This window comes from Mastacembelus armatus, chromosome 15 (assembly GCF_900324485.2).
Source record: "Mastacembelus armatus chromosome 15, fMasArm1.2, whole genome shotgun sequence".
Taxonomy (NCBI): domain Eukaryota; kingdom Metazoa; phylum Chordata; class Actinopteri; order Synbranchiformes; family Mastacembelidae; genus Mastacembelus; species Mastacembelus armatus.
Genome location: NC_046647.1, coordinates 8,315,964 through 8,336,413, shown reverse-complemented (window position 1 = coordinate 8,336,413; position 20,450 = coordinate 8,315,964). Strand labels below are relative to the sequence as shown.

Sequence of the window (20,450 nt, the reverse complement as noted above, 5' to 3'; positions counted from 1 at the left end):
TTTGTGTTTTATGTACCAAACAACGGCTGTAGCTACCATCAGGGTATTGTCAGCATGCCCTTCTCTGGAGTGTATTGATTCATTAGGCTGGAAGAAATGTTACAACTGAATGCATTGCGAGAGAAAAGATAAATTTCCTTTATTTTGATGTTCCCTTTATTTCTTTAAAGTTGTGTTCATGCAAACCATTGACATAGCAAGGTGTTTTAAAATAGTAAAAATTGCAGAACTGCTGAGAAACCTACAGGCCCAGAGCTGAATACACTGAACATGTAAACTCTCTAGTATATGGAGGCTACAACACCTCTTGTATGTTCATTCAAATATTCTGAAGCGTTTTGCTGTGAGAGAAAATTTAAAATTAGGAGCTTTATTGTCTAGGTGCTTTCATTTTTATTAGAGAATCAAGCTCTATGCAATTTTTTTATACAGCTTTCTTCAGTTCAGCTCGTTTGGAGAGAGTTGATTACTGGTTATGTACCGTGTTGTACCTACAGATGCTTCACCACATCCTTGGATGAAGCTAACCCCCTCTGGTATCTTGTGAAGATTTCTCAGCACACACCCAACCGTTTCATTTGGTATCTGTTACATCATTTAGCAGCTCTCATGACACTAGGATCCAGTTTCTTTCCCACTGAATTGGACAAGTATTTTTCCCCAGGCACAGGATCTTCATGCTGCTTCATGCTGCTGACCAGGTCTTATTTCATTCTATTGGTTGGTGTAGCAGAGAACTGAACTAAGCTTTGAGGACATTTTTACAGCCATCGATGATTTGCATTATATATTACACAACAGATGCCTGTCTTCAGCACTCAGAGCTCAAAATAAAATTGTGAACACAAGCTCTAACAAGATGTTTCTGTCCTCGTGTTCACACGTTGATTCCATCTCAAGATTATAAGAGTTAGAAAAAACAGTTTCGTTGAAGAATTAAACTGGAACCCATTGAGAAACATGACACCCTAATCCACAGACACACAGAGGGCTGAGATGGGTCCTCTGAGGACATACTGTACGTTCGTGTCCTTACATTTGGAAGAGTCTTCCAGAACTTGTGGCATTTTAATCCCTGTGGTATTTGGCCACAGCAACTTTGTGCCAGCTTCCCAAATTAGCTTAGGTGATGAGCCTTTCTCAACCTGAAGAGCAAGTATAAAGTAATACCACTAAATTTAGTTGACAATATGCAAATTTTAGACGCTGTATGAACTTACACAAACCTTTCTAAGGTTACAGTCATAGTTCCTCCTGGACCTATGATGTCTAATAATACTGTGGGCAACCAGCTCTGTATGCCCCTCAGCAGGTTCATCTTTCCCCTTTTTCAGTTGTCTAGTAGCACTGTTTTCTAGAAAGCAGTGAAGGAGTAGAGGACTGTTTGTACTGGGATGTCTTAAGGTGTGAATTTGCATAACTGTGTGAATGTGAAGCAGGCTGATACTAAAATAAGGCTTGTGCAAAGAATCACTGTTGTCTGTATACGTACACTGTTCAACATGCAGATTTTGTGGGATTTTTTTTTTTTTTTTTAAATTCCCAGGCGAACACACTGAATTGAAACAAAGTATGAGATTTTTAGCACAGAAATACAGAAAAGTAATGAGTAATAAAATATTGCACTAATTTTGCATGGAGAACACATATTTATTGGAATTATGATTATAATTATGTGAACTGCAATCGTACAATATTTTAGCTTACTGATTAACAAAGCCAAAAGGATTAAAAATATATTTAGTCAAATGTAGCTTGATTGACAGTTTAGCTTGGATTGAAATGTATGATTTCCAATAATGTATTATTTGTAATAAAACTGTTAAATCAGTCAACAGACCTGGTCATTTTAAGTTAGCCACAGATAGCCCTAGTTAGCCTTGACTAAAGCTACTAAGTTTGCATCTCCAAAGTAATTTTCATTCCATGAGAGATTGTAGCCAATTTGAAGCCAGCAAGAAGAAACAAGCCTGAATGATGTGTAGGCAGCATTTATAAGTCTGCTTATAATAAGATTTTGCTCTTCTTTTGTCTTCCAGGGCTCTAAGCGTCTTCTGAGATCAAATGAATATGTCCTCCCACCCAGTGGACTAATGGAGACAGATCTGGAGCTCACATTCTCACTACAGGCAATCACTCTGGCATTATACTGTGAATTGTCACACTGATATGGCAGTTACTTGACAGGCAGGATTGGGTTGAAGCCTTTATCCCAACACCTTTGGTGTTAGCTTTTTATCCCTGATACCAAACCTGTTAGGTACCAAAACAAATTACCAAAATGTTAACGTGTGTGTGTGTGCAGTATTATGTATCAGTTTTTAATGTCACCCTGTTCCACACATTTTTATGTTATTTATGGACAGGGGGCAGAAATACTGTTATTATTTATGTTGTTGAATATAGCGGTCTTCCAAGTGCAACCTTATTCTGAATTAAATCACCAGCAAAGTCACTGAAGCAGACATTTTTGTGGTATTTCTAAGGTGTATCTACAGCATCACTTTACACAATCCAGTGCAAATAAATCCTCTGAACCAGTTTGTCCACAGATGGATAAGGTCAAAGTCCACACCAGGTAGAAATCAGTCTAACCTAATGACAAGTGACTGGTGAAACACTGAAAATGTGCGACAGTATTAATAATTTGGCCCAGCCACACTCTGTGTTACATGTCAGCTGGTGCACTGAAGTCCACTCAGTCACAAAGAATGGACTATCTGGAAATAAGTAGCATCATAGACCTCATTTTAACCCAGAAAGTTTAGAAAGTCTGTCAAAAAAGTGGGCATCAGTCCACACTGAAGACACTGCAGGCCAGTTAAATCTTCACTAAGCCTTTGAGTGTGTTTTGATGTGATCTGAGGAAAGAACTGCTAGAAAAATAAACACAGTTAATCAATTCAAATTTGATTTATTATTTCAGTTCATCAGTTCTAATGAATGTATAATGCAGTTATCTAATGTTATTTTTGTTCTTTTTAGTACCCCCATTTTCTGAAAAGGGATGCCAACCGACTGCAGATTATGCTGCAGAGGAGGAAACGCTACAAGAATCGAACCATCCTGGGCTATAAAACTTTGGCTGTGGGAGTTATCAATATGGCTGAGGTACCAGGGTTTCACTTTATTCATTTTATTTCAGGTTTCACTGTCAGCCATTTTACTGGCTCTTGAGAAAAACATCTTTCACTCTGAGCTTGTGATTGCTGCTCCTCTCTGACAGTGACTGACATGAGTATTAGTATTTGTGTACCATTCCTCAGTTGGCAGAGAGGGGGCCTCCTCTGCTACACATCATTTCACATGATTCATGCTCATCACACATACCACTGTGTGAGATTATGGGCCATCTGGAGCTGGCGTCATATGAACCTTTCTGCAAACAGTGTATTCAGTCATGCTATACAGAAATAGCACTAGGAGCTGATAGTGTCCAGAGTATGTCTTTGTTTAATGTGGAGATACCTTGTCATTCCTCTGAGACCCTGAGATGCATTAGTTTAGTGAAAATACTGGCTGCTTTTAATTGTGCCATTATGATGTTCACTCACAACACTGCAAAGAACTGCTGGGTAACTAAATAAAAATGAGCCAGAAGTAGGCTTCAGATATATGTAGCAGATACAGACCAATTTAAGTGCATTGCACATAGCTTTATTGTGTGTGAGAGTGTGTAAGAGAGAGACTGTGAATGTGAAGCAGGCTGATAGAGAGAAAAATAGATGTGGAGCCTTGCATTTATTGGGAAGGGAGCAACACAGGTAACAATTCTGATTACAGCAGCTGATTTGTGATCTGTGCTCGGTTAAAGTTACTCTCTAGCAGCAAGAATCGCCTGACATTGGAAAGCAAGACTAATGCATTATTACATTTTGAATTACCATTCAGCTTCTGTGATGTTTTGGTTTTTGCTACTGTAGTAACCCACAGATTTCAATGAATATAGGTAGATTGGCCATTATTGGATCCTGTTGGGTGATTAGGTTGTCATCTGCTATGTAGCCAACTCTCGGGTGCCCTCATTCTGAATCCTGTCAGGACGTTATGTGGGAGGAAGTCACATATTGGACTTTACATGCAGTGTTCAAGTGCACCCCTGACAGTGATTGAGCAAAATGAAACTATTCCCAGTATAGCGATTCATCTAGTGACATTTGGGAAATACTCCCCAGATAGTGCTTAGAATGAAAGCTCATCCCATCTCACCTGATTCAAAACCGTCGGTGCAGACTGTGTTTTGCTGTTTGCTTGATGATATCAGCAGATTGGCTTGGCTCATTTAGACATTCAGAATGGGGAAAACAGTATTGCACTAATTTATTTAAAGATAGCATAATCAGCTGGTAAATCTGCAAGTATAAAGCAGTGTAATAAAAGCCTTCTCAAGCTCTGTTGGATCAGTATGGGCTCAGTAAAACAGACAGATACCATTCTTCCATCCTGTCTTCTGAGGAAAAATGATCTGTCCTGTGTGTCTTCACTATGACTCTACTTGGTGATTGATTGGTGCCTGAATTATACAATTCATGACGGCATCTCAGCTAAAGAGCACTTGATGTTGAGTTGAAATCAATGCCCACCCTTAACATTTATTCTGCTATGTCCAGGTGATGCAACACCCGACAGACGGAGGACAGATCCTGGGTCTCCATAGCAACGTGAAGGAGGCACCAGTGCGTGTGGCAGAGATCAGCGTGTACTCTCTGTCCAGCCAGCCCATCGACCACGAGGACGGGAGCAGCCAGGCTGGCCGCAAGACCAAAACCTCAGGTGGGCACAGCCATCTCCTGTCCCCCTACGTGGGTCTGTTAGACAAGCCTGTACCCATGCTGCCAAATTTCGTCTGTAATTTCAGCCTTCGACCTGGAGCCAGCCATCCCTGCCCAGGCCTCGCTCTTCCCTCCTCCCACATGGCTTCTATTTCCCAGCTGAGGACAAAATAAACTCTATTAATCCCAGGCCAACTCATGGCCAGGGATATGTTATTCTCTTCAGTTATGGTTGTAATGTTGATTTGAGAGTTGAACAGATGGAGGGCCTATTGCCTTACACTGGGGTGAAATACTGGTCCCTGCTCAGAGTCCACGCCTTCGTCCAGCTATGTTGTTCCCTCACTGTTCTGGATGCTATTAAGGAGGTTGCTCAAATGTAACAGATGAGCTCATGCACTAAGTATTAAACTTCTGTCACTCTGACGAAAGGAAAGATGTTTATCTTTCTCGTCTCTGCACTGATATTTAATAACATCCATCCCTTCTGGGAAAATAGAACAGGATGTTTCACAGGCAAAAGGAAGTCTGAATTAGCAGTTACAAAAAAAAAAGATCTTCCATCAACAGATCTGTCTTCACCTGTCAAAGTCTCCCTCTTTAGGAATGTGTCTAATCAGGCCAATAAAATCTGTTAAATAAAAAAGTGAAAATGTTTGAGCCCCTAAAGCACCATCAGAATTTAGTCAGATTATTAGACCTGGATCAAAAAAGAAGCTCTGTAATGTAATTTGCATATAATAAGAGTTTGATTACATTTCATCAAGTTTAGACTTTAATTATGTGCTTGGAAAATGATTTGCATTATCATTACTTTCACCAAGCTGTCAAAACACAACATTACTGATGAACTGAAGAGAATAGAATAGATAATTTTCATGAAAGTTTATTCATGAAAGGTGGAAAATGATCTTTCTGCTCATCTGGATATGCTAAAAATGACCTGATACGATCAAAGCGTCATTTACGTATTTTCTAGACTTATGTTGTTTTGTATATTCAAGACTATTTTTCCAGTCAGTGGAAGTATAAGAACACTTCCTGAAGAAGCCAAAATTCCATATATTGTTAAAGAAGCATGGTGTTGCTCAAGACAAATAGCTGTCTTTATTCTTAGAAAACGCTGCATTTGGGTTTTTGGCACTAATAACTCCTCTATCCCTGAATGTCTGCTCACTTTTTAGCTCACCCTATACACCCTTTTTGTTTTAGTTTGATGTACTGATTGACATGTATCCCTGTATTCTGATGGTTTTCTGTGCGTGTCTGTGCTCGTCTGTCTCAGACCGATCCCCAGACATGGATAATTATTCTGAGGAGGACGATGACAGCTACTCGTCAGAGCAGGAAGCCAGCGATGACGCAGTTCATGGCCAGGTTAGTACAAGAAAATACTCAGATGCAGACAGATCTTCAGTATCCAATACATGTAAGAAATTCAGTAAACGCAGTTCAATAACATTTAGTTAAAGACTGAACATGATTTGCATTTTTAAATGTGATAAGAAATAAGATTTTTGATGTTGGATTTATCAGAAGCAGTTGTCTTTTTAGGAATTTTTAATAGTATTTCTTGGCATTTTACTGTAAAGTATGCATATTGTGATTTCTTTCTCTGTTTTTCAGGATCTTTATGATGAGGACGATGAGGTCAGGAAGCCCAAGAAAGCCCGGAGAAAAATGATCCGAACCACCTCGATGACCAGGGTTAGTTTTCTTCTTTTTCCGCCACGTAGAGTTTTATGCTCACCAATCATTGACTGTGACTCAAGATCTGTGTTTGCTGTCATACAAGCTTTTAAGAGAAAGCACACGCTGTATTCCATTTCTCCGAGCCATTAGCACAATGTGGATGACCATGTAAATGAACGCTGTGGGTTTACTGGACTGATTATAATGGTCTTTACGTACGTGCCTGTCAATGAGTAATCCAGTACATTTACTTGAAGAACTGATAACCCCAAGCCCAGCTGTCATGTCTATTTGACCATAACAGTCCTTCACTTTCAGGGATTCATTTCTGTCATAATCTTGTGTTTTGTTTTGTTTTGTTTTTTTTCCTGTTACAGCAACCTAACTTCAAACAGAAGTTTGTGGCTTTGTTGAAGAGGTTCAAAGTAACAGATGAGGTGAGTTGAAAAAAGGAAAACTGCCTTGATTTTGATTGAAACTCAGGGGAACATGTTCATTGTCAAAGCAAATGATGTGGGGATTTATATGGGACAGCGCACAGCAGTGCTGTTTAGACATCACTGCTAATGTTCTCCTGCCTGGAGCAATCGTAGATTACGGTTCGAGCCTCTATTACCCCTGTGCTCTTGGATGTATGATTCATACGTTGCCATTCGTATGCAGAATCCATTAACAGCCTGGTTTTGTACAGCTTAATCTAATGATAAATGTAGGCTCATATGCTGTTGTGGTTTGTGTTTTTCTTCCTTAGTCCTTTTGAATCAATGTTTCTATGGATTCCACACAATAGCTTGTAATCGGGTTATCAGTGAGATATGTGCAACAACCTCTAGATGTCCATTAGTGCGTAATCTTTGTTAGGCCGTTATAATGAGAACAATTATTATTGAACTGTGAAATCCGTAGGAGTAATTGAGATATCCATTACCTTGTTTTTCCTCTTACTGATGTTAAAAACAGCTCTTAGATTACATCAGCAAAGATGAATTAAAGATTGCTTTTTATCTACATGACGTTTTCAGTCACAATGACGATTAGCTCAACCCTTTTACTTATCCCTTTAGCTTTAGGTGTAAATAAAACAATTAGGACCAAGAGACTGGTGTGGAGTGATCGAACCAGTGATGCCTGCAGGAGCCTCTAGGCTCTGCTGGATGGTTCTGAAAACCCCAGGGGGCCGGATGATCTTTTATCATCTTCCCTGTCTGTAATCCCTGCCTTGTGGCTGGGCAGTATGCAGTCCACAGCTCTATAAATACATAGCATAGGATGAGAGGGGACAGACTGTGTTTATCTGCGCCCTGCCAGCTATGGAGTGGCATTAATCACCTGATTAGGCCACTCGCCTGGATGTGTGCAGTTCCTATGATATACATCCCCACTGTGCAGCTGGCAGATCAAGGCTCAGCATCTTAGCTCTCCTCTTGCACTCACCTTTTAATTGGCCTGCTTGGGACCCAGGCAGGGATGTGTTTATAGCATTTTATCACTTTAAAGCCCCCAGTGTTCTCGTTCATTCTCTAAGCTCCATTAGCCCAGCTGTGAAAGTGATTAGCTAATGAAGAGCACAAGTCATTCCCAACACTTATTTAATCCATGGTCATAATTACAAATTCCTGATTACTGTTGGTGGTGTGATTCTGTGTGACAGGTCCTGGACTCTGACCCAGTAGACCAGACCCAGGAGGTGGAGGAGGATCTGGACTTACTCTATGACAGTCTGGAGGTATACAACCAGAGTGACAGTGGGCCAGAGATGGAGGACAATGAAAGTGTTCTGAGCACGCCAAAGCCCAAACTCAGGTATGTTTGTGTTTAATCTCTTTCCTCAAAGGCCATCATTTCAGTGTCAACTAGATATTTAATTATTGCTGTATATAATTTTAGTGCAAATCAGAAATGAAAAACTATATTTCCTGATAGAAATTGAAGAAAGTATATTGAATATATCTGTAATTGAGAGCTACAGATAAATTGCAGCTGGCCTTTCAAATGAAACTGGCCAGATTGAGGGTAAAAAAATGAAGAAAAGTGCTGTTTACAGGTTGTTAGTTTTCTCTAATTCAAATTGCTGTTTTTGTCTGCAGGCCATTTTTTGAAGGGATGTCTCACTCCAGCTCCCAGACAGAAATTGGAAGCATACACAGCCAAAAAAGCCAGAAGAGAGAACTGTCTTGTCCTGTAAGTTGATCACCAGGCACTCTGTTACACACCCCTGTGATGCTTTTTCAGCCCGGCTGTTTACTCATATGTTCTGGTCCTCGATTGCTGGAGAGGTTCTTTTTGTAGACAGTACTTGTCATTGAAATGAATGGCCGCTGGGCAGCATGTAAATGTCTGGCTATGCTTATTGGGGCTCAGGGATTCACAAGGAATGTGATACTACAGGCAAGATATTCTGAGCATGAGCAAAATGTAGCCCATCAGCTGCCACCCCTGGAAAATAGGATGGGGCAATTGTGGTCCGTACCCTATTAAACCCTAAAGATGCCTAGTATTTATAGGGACTGACATCAAATGACCTCTCTTCCACTATCGACACACAAATATGCCCAGTGAAAAGAAGGGCGCAATCCCTAAACTCCTACTCAGAGATTTATGGTCTATTGAAAAAGAGAAGGGCAGTGAAAGAGGGAGAGAGAGAGAGGGACATGAGTCTGATGATGAGAAAGGGAGTTCTGTTTATAAATATCTGGGAATCCATTTCAGCCTGTAATAAAACAGCCTGCAGCATTTCAGACTGCTATAGCACTCCATTTTGCTCAGTAAATGTCTCCAGCTGATCTTCATATACACGTCTTGGATGCAAAATGGAAAGTCTTGGATCTAATATTGAATTTAATTAAACTTAGATGGACTATTAGTCGAGTAAACCTGAGCACACAAATACCTCAGTTAGACTCTTGGAGTTTGTATATTAGTATACAGCTTTAGTAAAACCTACAGAAGCTTATATAGAGATGGGATGAGCAGCTCCACCAAGCCTGACTGTATGCAGCTACCACTGTGAAATCAGTCTGTTACGGATTGTAAGAGTGGTCAGTCTTGACCTGAACATGTAGAGCATTGCACACCCATTTGGAGCTTTAAGATTTTATCACTTCTTTTCATCACAAAAACAAACCTCATGGCTAAAATGTTCTAATATGTGTGTTTTATGTGTATTTATTCTGCAGAGTGGAGACCTTCTGACTGTGGACAGATGTAAAGTGCAAGGGGCTCGGTATCAAGATGACTGCATCACAGACACAACTGTTGGGGTATGTTTCTGGAACAGCAGTATTTTGTTTAACTAAACTCTGCTTGAGCATCTGTCTCTCATTTCTTTTCTTTTCTAACCCTTTGCCTTCTCCACTCAGTGCCCTTTCCTATCATGGGTCTTAGTTGCTTTGTAAGGAAAAGCAAAGGTGGAAGGAGTGGGCAGTCAGACCAAACAGCACAGCCATCCATTATGGATTTGCAGAGCAGGCAAAGCTGCCCCATGCTGGATAAGTCTTGAGTGACGAGAATCGAAAGAGGGCTGTTTGTGTTTGTTTTGTTTTGTTTTTATGCTGTCGGGTCAGCCCAACCTTTTTCATCTAGCCCCATCTCCCCTCCTGGGTATTGACTCACCAGTCCACTAACCCACTTCAAACTGAAAATCCAAGCTGCAGGAACACCTGCTAAGAGACCATGTGTTTTTATGTTGTCTGTCATGGTGGGCTCACATCATTATTTCCAGCCTCAAAACAACAGTTAAGCTCAATTCCTCAGCAGGACCGCACCTCTCTACCGCCCTCCTTACCTCAACTCTTTCAGCTGATAACCTTAAAACCCTGGCTGCACATGCACTGCACACAAAACTGCAAAGAATATTGTCCTCTTACAACCCTCTTGGCTCATCTTTACTTCCCCCTCCCCTTTTTTGTTCAGGACCCAGAGACTGATGACAGTGGGCCGGGACCTGGGGAGGTGAGCAGCTGGGATGTCAACACTGAACGAATGACCAGCACTGCTGGAAAGCTCTGCAAGACAGAATCCCAAAACCACATGTCTCCCAGGTAAGCTGCCAAACACTGGAAACATGCACACAGACTCGTGTTATGTCATCATGTCTGTACAGTTGTAAGTTGCTTTAGGTTTTATCTTCTTCTTGTTGTGTTTCTTTAACACTTTCTATGTAATCATTTTAACTTCTGAGCCCAGTTGATTATGATTATGAGCATCTTGTTTCATCCTCTTTTCCTCACAGTAAAGTAGAGAACAGGCTACAGAGACGTCCTCGCAGCACCTCCATGAAAGACAGACAGAACTCCAAGGCCCAGAATGACAGGACCAGCAGCATGGAGAGCGAGTGCTCCCCAGACTCACGGCTTATAGCACAGGTAGACGACAACACAGATGTAACATCAAGCTGTAGTTTGCTCCTTACAGATGATTTTAGTCCAGTGGAAACCTGCTGTCTTATGCCAGACCTTGGTTCCCATTTGTCTCAAAGGTTCCCAGGAAGTCTGTGTATGACCAGCTGAACCAGATCCTCATTTCTGATGAACGCCTCCCAGAGAGCATCATCCTCATCAACACCATGGAGTGGCAGGGACAGGTGTGTGTTTCTCTACATGTAACAAACAGCCATAAACTTTAATGCCATCATCTCTTCATATATACAGTAGGTACACTTGGGTCATGCTGGATAAAGCTTACTTGCTAGCAATGCTACAAGCATTTTTCTGACATTGCAATTAGATCAAAATGCAGAAATCTTCTTTAGGAGGTGTACACACCGTGTAACCCAGTAGCATGATTTTCCTGCATCCTCTCCAACCCAACCAAATCCTGGCTCTTGTATATCCATTAACTCATCATGGCCCCTCTCATATGTGTTTCTCTGCAGTATGTAGCCGAATTGCTCCATGAACAGGGCCAGCCCATTGTGTCCACTTGCTCTGCTGCCGATGTTCAGGCTGCCTTCAACACCATCGTTACTCGCATCCAGAGATTGTGAGTCTCATTGATTGAATTGACACAAACCCATTAGAAAGTGTGATCTTGTTGCTTGATATCTCGGAGTAGTCATCGCCAAACTACGTATGTTTATAGTGGCTTGTTGCCAGAGAATTCCAGGACACTATCACTCATCGCTCATGCTGCTGCCTGTTTCCTCATGAAAAGCTGAACTTTGGCCTTCTTCTGTGCTTGGCTGCCCTCAGCTCAGGAAGTCTTGTCAGTGGGATATGAGGCTTGTCAGTCTGCTAAGATTCTTCTGTTTAAGTTGTTTTCATTTTAATCCAGTTGAACGGCAACTTTTCCACACTTTCCATACCTGCCCATCAGTCAACCGGTTTACTCCAGCTGGAGCCACGTCATGTAGAACAATGTGCATCTGATGTTAACATGCTTTTACTGGGCTGTCACTGACTCAGCTAGTTGTTTTTTCCTCAGATATTGCCACTATGAATAAACATACGTTTAAAAACCCCACAGATTTAGGTTCTGCTATTGAAACATTTATCATGTCTGCGATCTTGCAATATCTAGGTACAAAGTGTCTAAGCCAGTTCTTAAAACAACATAAATGTCTTATAGACATTACTTTAAGACAAAAATTCTGAACAAAAAAGTTCTGTTAAATTTAAACTCATTTTAAGAATTTAATGCCTTTTAAATATGCGTTTAAAGTGAACAATTACAATTAAACTGAGCTAAGTTTCAGGGTTATTTTTTCAGATTCATTTTAAAGATGTCACTGGTTTTAAGTTTTGTAGGATTAAAAATTGAGAAAGGTAAGTGAGAGTATTCAATTAACACGAGGACAGCTTGCAGATACTTGCAAGAACCTGGTATTTCAAAGTATGACATGATGTAATCTGGCTCTGAAAAAGGTAAGACCGGTCCTAGCCCAGGAAAAACCCTGTTAAATAGAGATACAAATCTTTCTGTGAAGCAGTCGTCATTTCTTTCACACACCCCTCTGACCTATTTTTCATTATTTGGGACACTCTCTCTCTCTTTTAATTACTCATTCCTTATCTCCCTACCTTAACCCCTGCAGCTGTAACTGCAATGCACAGACACCACCGACTATGAAGGTTGCGGTAGCAGGCGATCAGAGTTACCTGAGCACCATCCTGAGGTTTTTTGTGGAGCAGCTGGCCAACAAAACGCCTGACTGGCTCAGTTACATCCGCTTCCTTGTAATCCCCATAGGTATGTCAACCACGATTAGTGCATCTTTACAGTTCATTAGTACATCTCATTAGCACAGTACTATGTTAACATATTTTAGTGTAGATTTATTCATGAACACTTCCTTTCCACAGGTTCTCATCCCCTGGCAAAGTATGTGGCCTCCTTTGACAGCAGGTTCAACAGCATCTTTATGGACACTGCATGGAGGGAGCTGTTCTGCAGGACAGAACGGCCTGCCTCAGGTACGACGCATCGTTCTGATGTCTGGCTACAGAGCAAGTCTGTGTATCTAATGTTCAGCCAGCTTGAAAGGGAGAGAAATGGGGTTAAAGCATGGGTCAGGGGCTGATGGATGGGAAGAAGTGATTTTTTTTTTTCTTTCTTCCAATTGTAAAGGACAGCTGCAGCTTGCTTTAATCTAGCGAATTGCTCTACAGCATGGCACTACTCCCCCTCCCTGTAAACTGTCTGCTACTGCCTAGAAAAAAAACCACCAGGTTGTTAGATTTTTTTTTTTTTTTTTTTTTTTAATGTCTGTTAATATTTTTAGCTTTACATGTCATCACCATATGACATTTGAGACCAATCATTTTAATACCAGCGAAACAATAAAATGAAGGATTAGGATAAGATTTCTTGGATCACACACACACATCCATACCTAAGCTTCTACTTCCATCCTTCTTCTTAGTTCTCACATGTTCTGCCCAAACAAGCCTGACAATAGTCACCTATCCCACCTGTTTTTTACACTTAATTTACTCCCAATATGTAAGAGTCACACATGATGGAGTTTGCAAAAACAAAATTAAAGATGTGAAAAAATGTGCTCCATCTTTTTCTCATTGATTCTTATGTACTAGACACATACAATCTCAGCATAGAGAGCCGTGTTTGGAGAAAAATGGCTATGAGAACTTTCTTTTAAAGGGGGAATCTGTTCCAGCTACAGGAGAGGCAATAGGTCAGAATAAATTGACGTTAAAGATCATCCTGCTATCACATTTCAAGTTGCCTGAAATGGAACACTTGGCTGAAATTGGCCCACAGACCTTCTCTTTGACTCACAGTACATCTTGTATGTCTTGACTTCATCTATGTTCTAATGACATGTTATACTCATCACCCATCTCTGTTCAGTGAAATCTAAATGATTAATGTACAGTCTTCCCACTGTGCGTTGTCTTCCAGCTTGGTAGTCAGGCATGAAACATGAGAGGCGTGTTAACAACCCATCCATTTGCTTCTCCTTGCAGATAACATAGATGTAGCAGGACGAGTCGTTCAGTATTTGGCCGGTGCCAACGTGTCCCACCAGTTCCCCATCTCAGAAGCCATGCTCACCTACAAACAGAAGAGGTGAACTTTGATTATTTAAATTGGTGCATCACTATATGCTACATATGTTTGTCTGTGTTTGCATGTATGTTTGTGTCCTCTTTTTGGGGAACTTTAAGCATGTATCTGTTTATCTGAATGATTTCTTTCTTGTATTTCATTTTTTTAAAGTTCCTTTATTTTCTCTTATTAAAATGAGCCCTTGAACAATCATGACTGAGTATGACTGATCAGCCCATCAATAAGACTTCAACTGAATATGAGCTCAATTGCATGAGGAAGATACTTAAATGCATATGCATGCAAGCATGTAGCTTTAGCACATACATCCTCAGTTCAGTTTTCACTGTAGAGTCACATTAGTTTATTCTGACAGAGAAATCTGCAGGTGCAGGTTCTGGTGCATTTCAGGTTCACTGGTGGATTAAAAACATTTTTAGTTGATTAAATAAATCCCATTACATTTTCAGATCAGTACAGATAACTGTACCACATCAACGCAGTCGTCTCACAAATACGCGCGCACACACACACACACACACACACACAAACACACTCTGCTAATAGTCCTTTGCATTTCTGTGTGCATTTGACGCAAACCCTTCCCCTCTCTGTAAGTGGCTTCCTGGTTTGGTCAGAAAGTACTGAATACAACATGCAGTTTTAACACTTGCATTCCTTCTTCCCCCTTTCCCCTTTGATTTGCATTCAAGGAAAAGAAGTTTGTATTTTGATTTTTACATCAGGTATCTAATTCAACTCTTGTTTTGTTTTGCCCTTGTTATTTTCTCTCTTCCATTTGGCTTGAGCTCCTTGCTGTGTCTAACATTTTCCGTTTTCACACTTTGATACTCACTGTCCTGATGTGTCTCTTTGGTTTGGTATGATCTGGTTCTTACTCTGTCCTCTGTGTTGTTGCTGTGGAGATTTGCCTAACAACCTTTGACAACCCCTATATTCACAAGTGGAATAGTTTTCTGGCATCCAGCACAGTTAAGTGAATAGAAGTCACTTACAATGAACCACTGGCTAGTTTAGGAGTTGGGCTATTGGTGGTCATTTGATTATATCTCAATTCATCATTAGCTTTTTCCAATCTATTGCTGTGGCCTGTGAGTATTGAACAATGAGAATGACTGGCATCGTTTTTGACCATTTTTGTATAGGTATGTATTGTTGAATACATACCCAACCCTTCATCGTGTACAGTTGCCACACAGTTAGTACAACTGGGCCAAAATATATATGGTAACTACTTTTAATCCCATGTATAATATTAGCTGTCCTATCCTAGATAAGAAAGACTCCGTCTTATTTTGGTTGTAAGGAGCGGTCCTCTCATCCATTTCATTGTAACGTGACCCCCAAGATGGCCCCATTCCACTCAAGCCAGTCATGTGCCATTTCTGCTGTGATGGGACATGGTGCAGGCCATGCCACAGCCATCTTCCCTCCAGGACCATTGAGTGTTCATGTGCACCTCTGGAGTGTGTTCAAATCCACCACTGGTCATACTCACAGCATCCTTATTCTCTTTACAGCCCTGATGAGGACTCGTGTCAGAAATTTGTGCCATTTATTGGGGTAAGAATTTGTTTTGTTGTTTTTGCCATACAGTATTTATTCTCTCTTTGATTTAGTTTCACACTGTGTGCTTATTAATGTTGCAGGTTGTTAAAGTTGGAATTGTGGAACAAAGCCTCTCAACCTCAGGTAAATGGCATTTTCTAAACGTGTCAGGTTGGTTAAGCATTTTACTGTTGATTACGTGTTCTGAGAGAGAAATCTAACAAAGAATATACTCTCCTTTTTGGGTACAGATTTGAAAATTTAAAAAATCACTAACATTTGTTTTTATTTACCATATTAACATTTGAAGAATATAACATGGCAACAAATGCATATCATAACAGTGTACGGTGTGAACTGTTATTTAGATGCTTTGTATGTGAGATTATCTTTCCCCCAATTTGCAGTGGACTCTGATGATGCGATGGGGGGTAACACAAGCATTCTTTCCTCCCCAACGCCCCCATCGGCTGGTCCGTATGGGAAAGAGATTGGGGGCACCCCCCCACAGTCTCCCTCTGTGTCCACTGCCCTGTCTGGAGCTGGGTACGACGCAACATCCCATCACACATCAACAGAAGCAGCCAGAAAACGTCTTTGTGAAACTTGTGTTTTAGAGATGAGGTAATGCCTGTTTTCTTTTGTAGTTCTCCTTGCTCGGGCAGTGAGGTGATGGGGCTTCAGGTGGACTACTGGACCTGGCAAGGCCCAGAAAAGAAGAAAGATGGAGAGAAAAGAGACGTGGGATTGAAGAACACCCTGAAAAGTAATTTCCGTTCACTGCAAGTCAGCCGGCTCCCCTGTGGAGGGGAACTGACTCCTCCACCCAGCATGGCCATGACTGTAGTCACCAAGGAGAAGAACAAGAAAGGTACGTAGGAGACACATGCACATAGAACTGAATAAGAACACTGTTCACCTAGTGACACATTAATCCCCTGACACACACGCACAACATTCAACAAGATTACATTTGCAATTTTATCCTAAATGCCCACAAAATATAACAAAACTTAGGTACTCTCTTCCCCTTGAAAGATGAGAAATTATTTTTCAGAGTGGAGAAGAGTTGAGACGAGTAGTTTAGCAGTGCAGGCCGGTCAGATTCTGGACAGCCAGTTTAAAAAGAAGGAATGACACTATCAGGTCATGTTGTTTTTTTTAAACTACACATTTCCAGTGCTTGTAGTCTTCAGCCCTAACCAATGGTGATTCACCTGAGGCCACAATTGTTACAGCTCTCTGTCAGGCCCTTAATCAGAGTTCCTCTTTGGGTACAAAAAGATGGGAAGAATATGTGGTTGTTTTTTTTTCCACAGTGATTTTTCTCAGCAAGAAGCCGAAGGAGAAAGAGCTGGACTCTAAAAGCCAAGTGATTGATGGTATCAGCAGGTTGATCTGCACGGCCAAACACCAGCACACGATGCTAAGAGGTAAGGCATAACACTGGAGCTGAAGCCACACTGCCATCTGGTGTTGGCAACAGGACATGCCTCATAGCTGGTAAACAAATCTGCTCTTCTCAGTATTCTGGCTGCTGTCTGCTTTTTTATTGTGTTCTGCATGAGTTGATGTTTTTTTAATTTTTCATCCTTAGTCACTATTGATGGAGTGGAGTGGAATGATGTGAAGTTTTTCCAGCTCGCTGCCCAGTGGCCAACTCATGTCAAGCACTTCCCGGTGGGAATCTTTGGTTACACCAAGCCCGTGTGACCCCGGCCAACCAACTCAACCGCCACCAGACTCTCCACTGCACTCGTCTCACCGAGAGGCTACAGAGAATTAGAGGAAAAGCCAGCAGGGCCCCCGGCAGTAATAGTTTTCCTGTGGAAATCTTACTGACTCACAACCGTGTTCAATACACAAACTTCATGTTGTCAATTTGATGTTTTTGATGTTGTTGGGTGTTGTTGTTTTTTTTTACACACTACAGAAAGAACAATTACTATTTTGTAAGATTTGTGCTATCGCCTCGGAGGTATTTTGAGGTTTTTTGACAATTTGCCACATTTCAGTAATGGCAGCTGTGTTTGCACTTTGTTTTTGTTAACATTTTATTATTTCTGTGAAATCCTACATTTATTGTTACTCTATAGACAATGGAGGAGTGTGGTGGTGATGTGCAGTGGTGTGTGTGAGATTGTTTGAGACCGTGATTGTGTTTGTTGTTGACAGTTGGAATATTGCTGTGAATCTAGATGGAATCCTTCTCTTCTAACTCAGTGCTCAGTTTTCTTACTCGTCCCTTTACTTTCTCAAAAAGGAACATTTTTATAGAAAGGAACATAAAAAATCTTTTTTGCCTCGTTGCTTTTAAGCACACTGTGTATCTAAAGCAAATCAGAAAAAAGAAAAACTCAAGCAAGGTATTTTTGAAGGTAGCTATAATGAATGTAGCTATGACACATTTGTAACATGTAAGCAAGTTCATCAAATTAGTTTAGTGCTGACAATTTTGTATCAGTGTTGGTGTACGTTTAGACTGTACAGTAACATCCACTGAGAAGCAGGGTAACACGATACACGCAACAACATCATTCAACTCCCAACAGCTGAATGCCAAATTTAGTTGTGACTGTGTGGGCTGTCAAATAGTTTCAAGATCCTGAGTTGTTTTTACACAGTTGTTCAGCTGTAGTTTCCACCAGTGTTGTAATTTGGCTTTCTTGGAGAGCTTCCAGGTTGTAACAGCATTTATTTAGTAAACGAGGCCTCCCCGTCTTCACCTTGATGTACTGGCTTACCTGAGTCTCACAGACCTGCAGTAACTTAGCAGATACTGGATTACTTCAGGTGTGCATTGGTGTGCCAAAGTCAAGTTTGACTTACAGTCTAAGCACCAGAGCTCTTGGCTTGGCCAAATCTTACAGTATGCTAAACTGGACTCTTACATTTATGTATTTGTAGTCCATATGGAGATCAGAATTAAGATGTTAATGTTGATAGAAATATAAAATTTACAATTAGTACTACACATTTGACAAAGCGTTTAGAAGTCGTGTGCACATCCTAACCAAGCAGTTACCACTGTGTCCCTTAATACAGCTTCATTGTGGATGGACATGCAAGTAGTTTCCTAACCAAAAACATACTGTTTGTTCAGTCAGTATTGCATTAAGGGGAAATTTTACATTAAAAATGAGTTGGTCTGGCTTGAGATATGCTTTGACGGCAGTGGCACAAGTTAAGTGTTTAAATTGCTTTTAAAATGAAATATGAAAAGTGTATGGAGTCCTGCCAGATGTTCAAGTCACTACTTATGTTTGTCTGTTTAGGTTTGCTATACGTTGATGTTGATGGTACTCCCTGAATAGTGTTATGTGAAACCTTTACAATAGAAAACCTTTGGACAAAGGGCCTTCTGTATGAGTTGGGTGTTGCTTTTTATAAAGTGAAGATTTACAAGCTTTGATAGGCTGGCTTTTTTAGTATTGTATATAAATATATACAAGATGTACTATTGTGAATCAAATCCCCGTTCCCCTCAATTTAAAGCACAAATAGCTTACCTTTATTTCTTAAGAAAAATGCCAAATACATTTTACAGAACTCATTCAGTATGAAGTTGACTAGTACAATGCAAACACTATTAGGTATTTTACTTCCCCATACATTTCCCTGACTTTGAAATGCACTTTTATGTGGTTTTATACACATTTGAGCTCAAATTGGAAAAGTTTGGTTTTGAGGTGTTATGTTTGAAATGCAAACCACTACCTGCAGTCAAGACAGACTGGGTTTTTTTTTTTTCCCCCCAAAAAAATTACCTTTTCGAAAGGATGTTTATGTTGATGAGCTCAAGCGCCTTCTGAGGTCTAACAGTCATGCTGTCTGTTACTTAATGTTTTGCTACTTTATGTTGAAAAGCAGATTTTTGCAGCTACCACCGTTCCTGTCTGCCTGTGACCATACCCTGCTTTTCCAGGGTTTCATTCTCTGGAGACCAGCTGGCCCTTATATATTAATAAACTCAACCTGTGAAGTGTTTGCCAGAGCAGGTGTTTGAGGGAATTTGTCATGGGAGTTAGCTTTCTAAATACTAAATGGGCATAATGACAAGTATATTTCAGTGTATTTGACCTCGAGTTTTTTTTTTTAACCCTAAACCTAGAGGTAGCATGGGGGCGTTTTACAAGGCTGGATCAATGAGTGGGCATGCTCACTTTGTCACCGCACTGAAGCACTGCAAAAAATAAACTCTGACATCAGTATTAATGTTGTTCATTAATTTGTCAGACTACAACATGCCATCTCATTGTTCCTGTTACTTGAAATGCCACCCAGTGTCTTTGCACAAACCCTATTTTAAATGACACGACAGTATTTTTAAATCTACCACTAAAAATATGGGTTACTCTGCATGTTTTACTATAGATGTAAATATATTTTGGATTTTTATATTGTTTTGTTCCTTTCCATGCTCTCACAAGCAGTTGTGTTTAATAAAATTTTTAATCTTCTGTACAAAGTTTCTGTATTTTTGTGTAGTATTTTATTTCACCAGAAGGACAAAAAGAATATTACAAAGTGATTATATGCCAGAAACAACAATGTGCAGCCCCAAACATGTCTACACTGTGTTACTGAGCTGCGATTGCAGGCAGATTAATGTAACTCTTCATTGGAGGCAGTGGTTTAATCTTGCGTCCTGCCCAGCCTCCCTTCCTCTTCCACAAGCCGCTAGAAGGTCGGATCCCGAGCCAGCGATTGCGACCGGCTTTGCCAATGATGCGTTTATTGTGGTCAATGTTAGATATACGCCCCACCGTTACTATGCAGGTCTCCAATACCTGTGTACATTAAAGATAACTTCATTAGTTTCAGAGAGAAGTATACAGTTTTAATACGAGCAGTGTCGTCAGCAAAGCTCACCTGAACCTGCTGCTTTGAAGGAAGCTGAACGATTGCTGT

At 40.6% G+C, this 20,450-nt stretch overlaps 2 protein-coding genes across 2 annotated transcripts in view; one reads left to right on the top strand and one right to left on the bottom strand.

The window, feature by feature from the left end:
• LOC113131469 (phosphofurin acidic cluster sorting protein 2) overlaps positions 1 to 19,999 on the top strand; it is a 38,203-nt gene extending 18,204 nt beyond the window's left edge. Inside the window, exons 3-24 of the mRNA XM_026308744.2 lie at positions 2,040 to 2,129; positions 2,986 to 3,111; positions 4,611 to 4,773; positions 6,058 to 6,149; positions 6,399 to 6,479; positions 6,842 to 6,901; positions 8,116 to 8,267; positions 8,552 to 8,645; positions 9,641 to 9,724; positions 10,377 to 10,504; positions 10,696 to 10,828; positions 10,942 to 11,046; positions 11,338 to 11,444; positions 12,496 to 12,650; positions 12,764 to 12,874; positions 13,889 to 13,991; positions 15,512 to 15,554; positions 15,641 to 15,683; positions 15,947 to 16,085; positions 16,187 to 16,410; positions 16,859 to 16,972; positions 17,137 to 19,999. Coding sequence (XP_026164529.1) covers positions 2,040 to 2,129; positions 2,986 to 3,111; positions 4,611 to 4,773; positions 6,058 to 6,149; positions 6,399 to 6,479; positions 6,842 to 6,901; positions 8,116 to 8,267; positions 8,552 to 8,645; positions 9,641 to 9,724; positions 10,377 to 10,504; positions 10,696 to 10,828; positions 10,942 to 11,046; positions 11,338 to 11,444; positions 12,496 to 12,650; positions 12,764 to 12,874; positions 13,889 to 13,991; positions 15,512 to 15,554; positions 15,641 to 15,683; positions 15,947 to 16,085; positions 16,187 to 16,410; positions 16,859 to 16,972; positions 17,137 to 17,252 — 2,463 coding nt within the window. The 3' untranslated portion in view covers positions 17,253 to 19,999. The remainder of the gene's footprint in view (positions 1 to 2,039; positions 2,130 to 2,985; positions 3,112 to 4,610; positions 4,774 to 6,057; positions 6,150 to 6,398; positions 6,480 to 6,841; positions 6,902 to 8,115; positions 8,268 to 8,551; positions 8,646 to 9,640; positions 9,725 to 10,376; positions 10,505 to 10,695; positions 10,829 to 10,941; positions 11,047 to 11,337; positions 11,445 to 12,495; positions 12,651 to 12,763; positions 12,875 to 13,888; positions 13,992 to 15,511; positions 15,555 to 15,640; positions 15,684 to 15,946; positions 16,086 to 16,186; positions 16,411 to 16,858; positions 16,973 to 17,136) is intronic.
• A 9-nt stretch (positions 20,000 to 20,008) lies between these two features.
• The window catches only part of mrpl2 (mitochondrial ribosomal protein L2), a 2,620-nt gene continuing 2,178 nt past the window's right edge, over positions 20,009 to 20,450 (bottom strand). The window contains exons 7-8 of the mRNA XM_026308745.1: positions 20,412 to 20,450; positions 20,009 to 20,329 (exon numbers count right to left, since the gene is read on the bottom strand). The exon at positions 20,412 to 20,450 is cut by the window's right edge and continues 35 nt beyond it. Coding sequence (XP_026164530.1) covers positions 20,120 to 20,329; positions 20,412 to 20,450 — 249 coding nt within the window. The 3' untranslated portion in view covers positions 20,009 to 20,119. The remainder of the gene's footprint in view (positions 20,330 to 20,411) is intronic.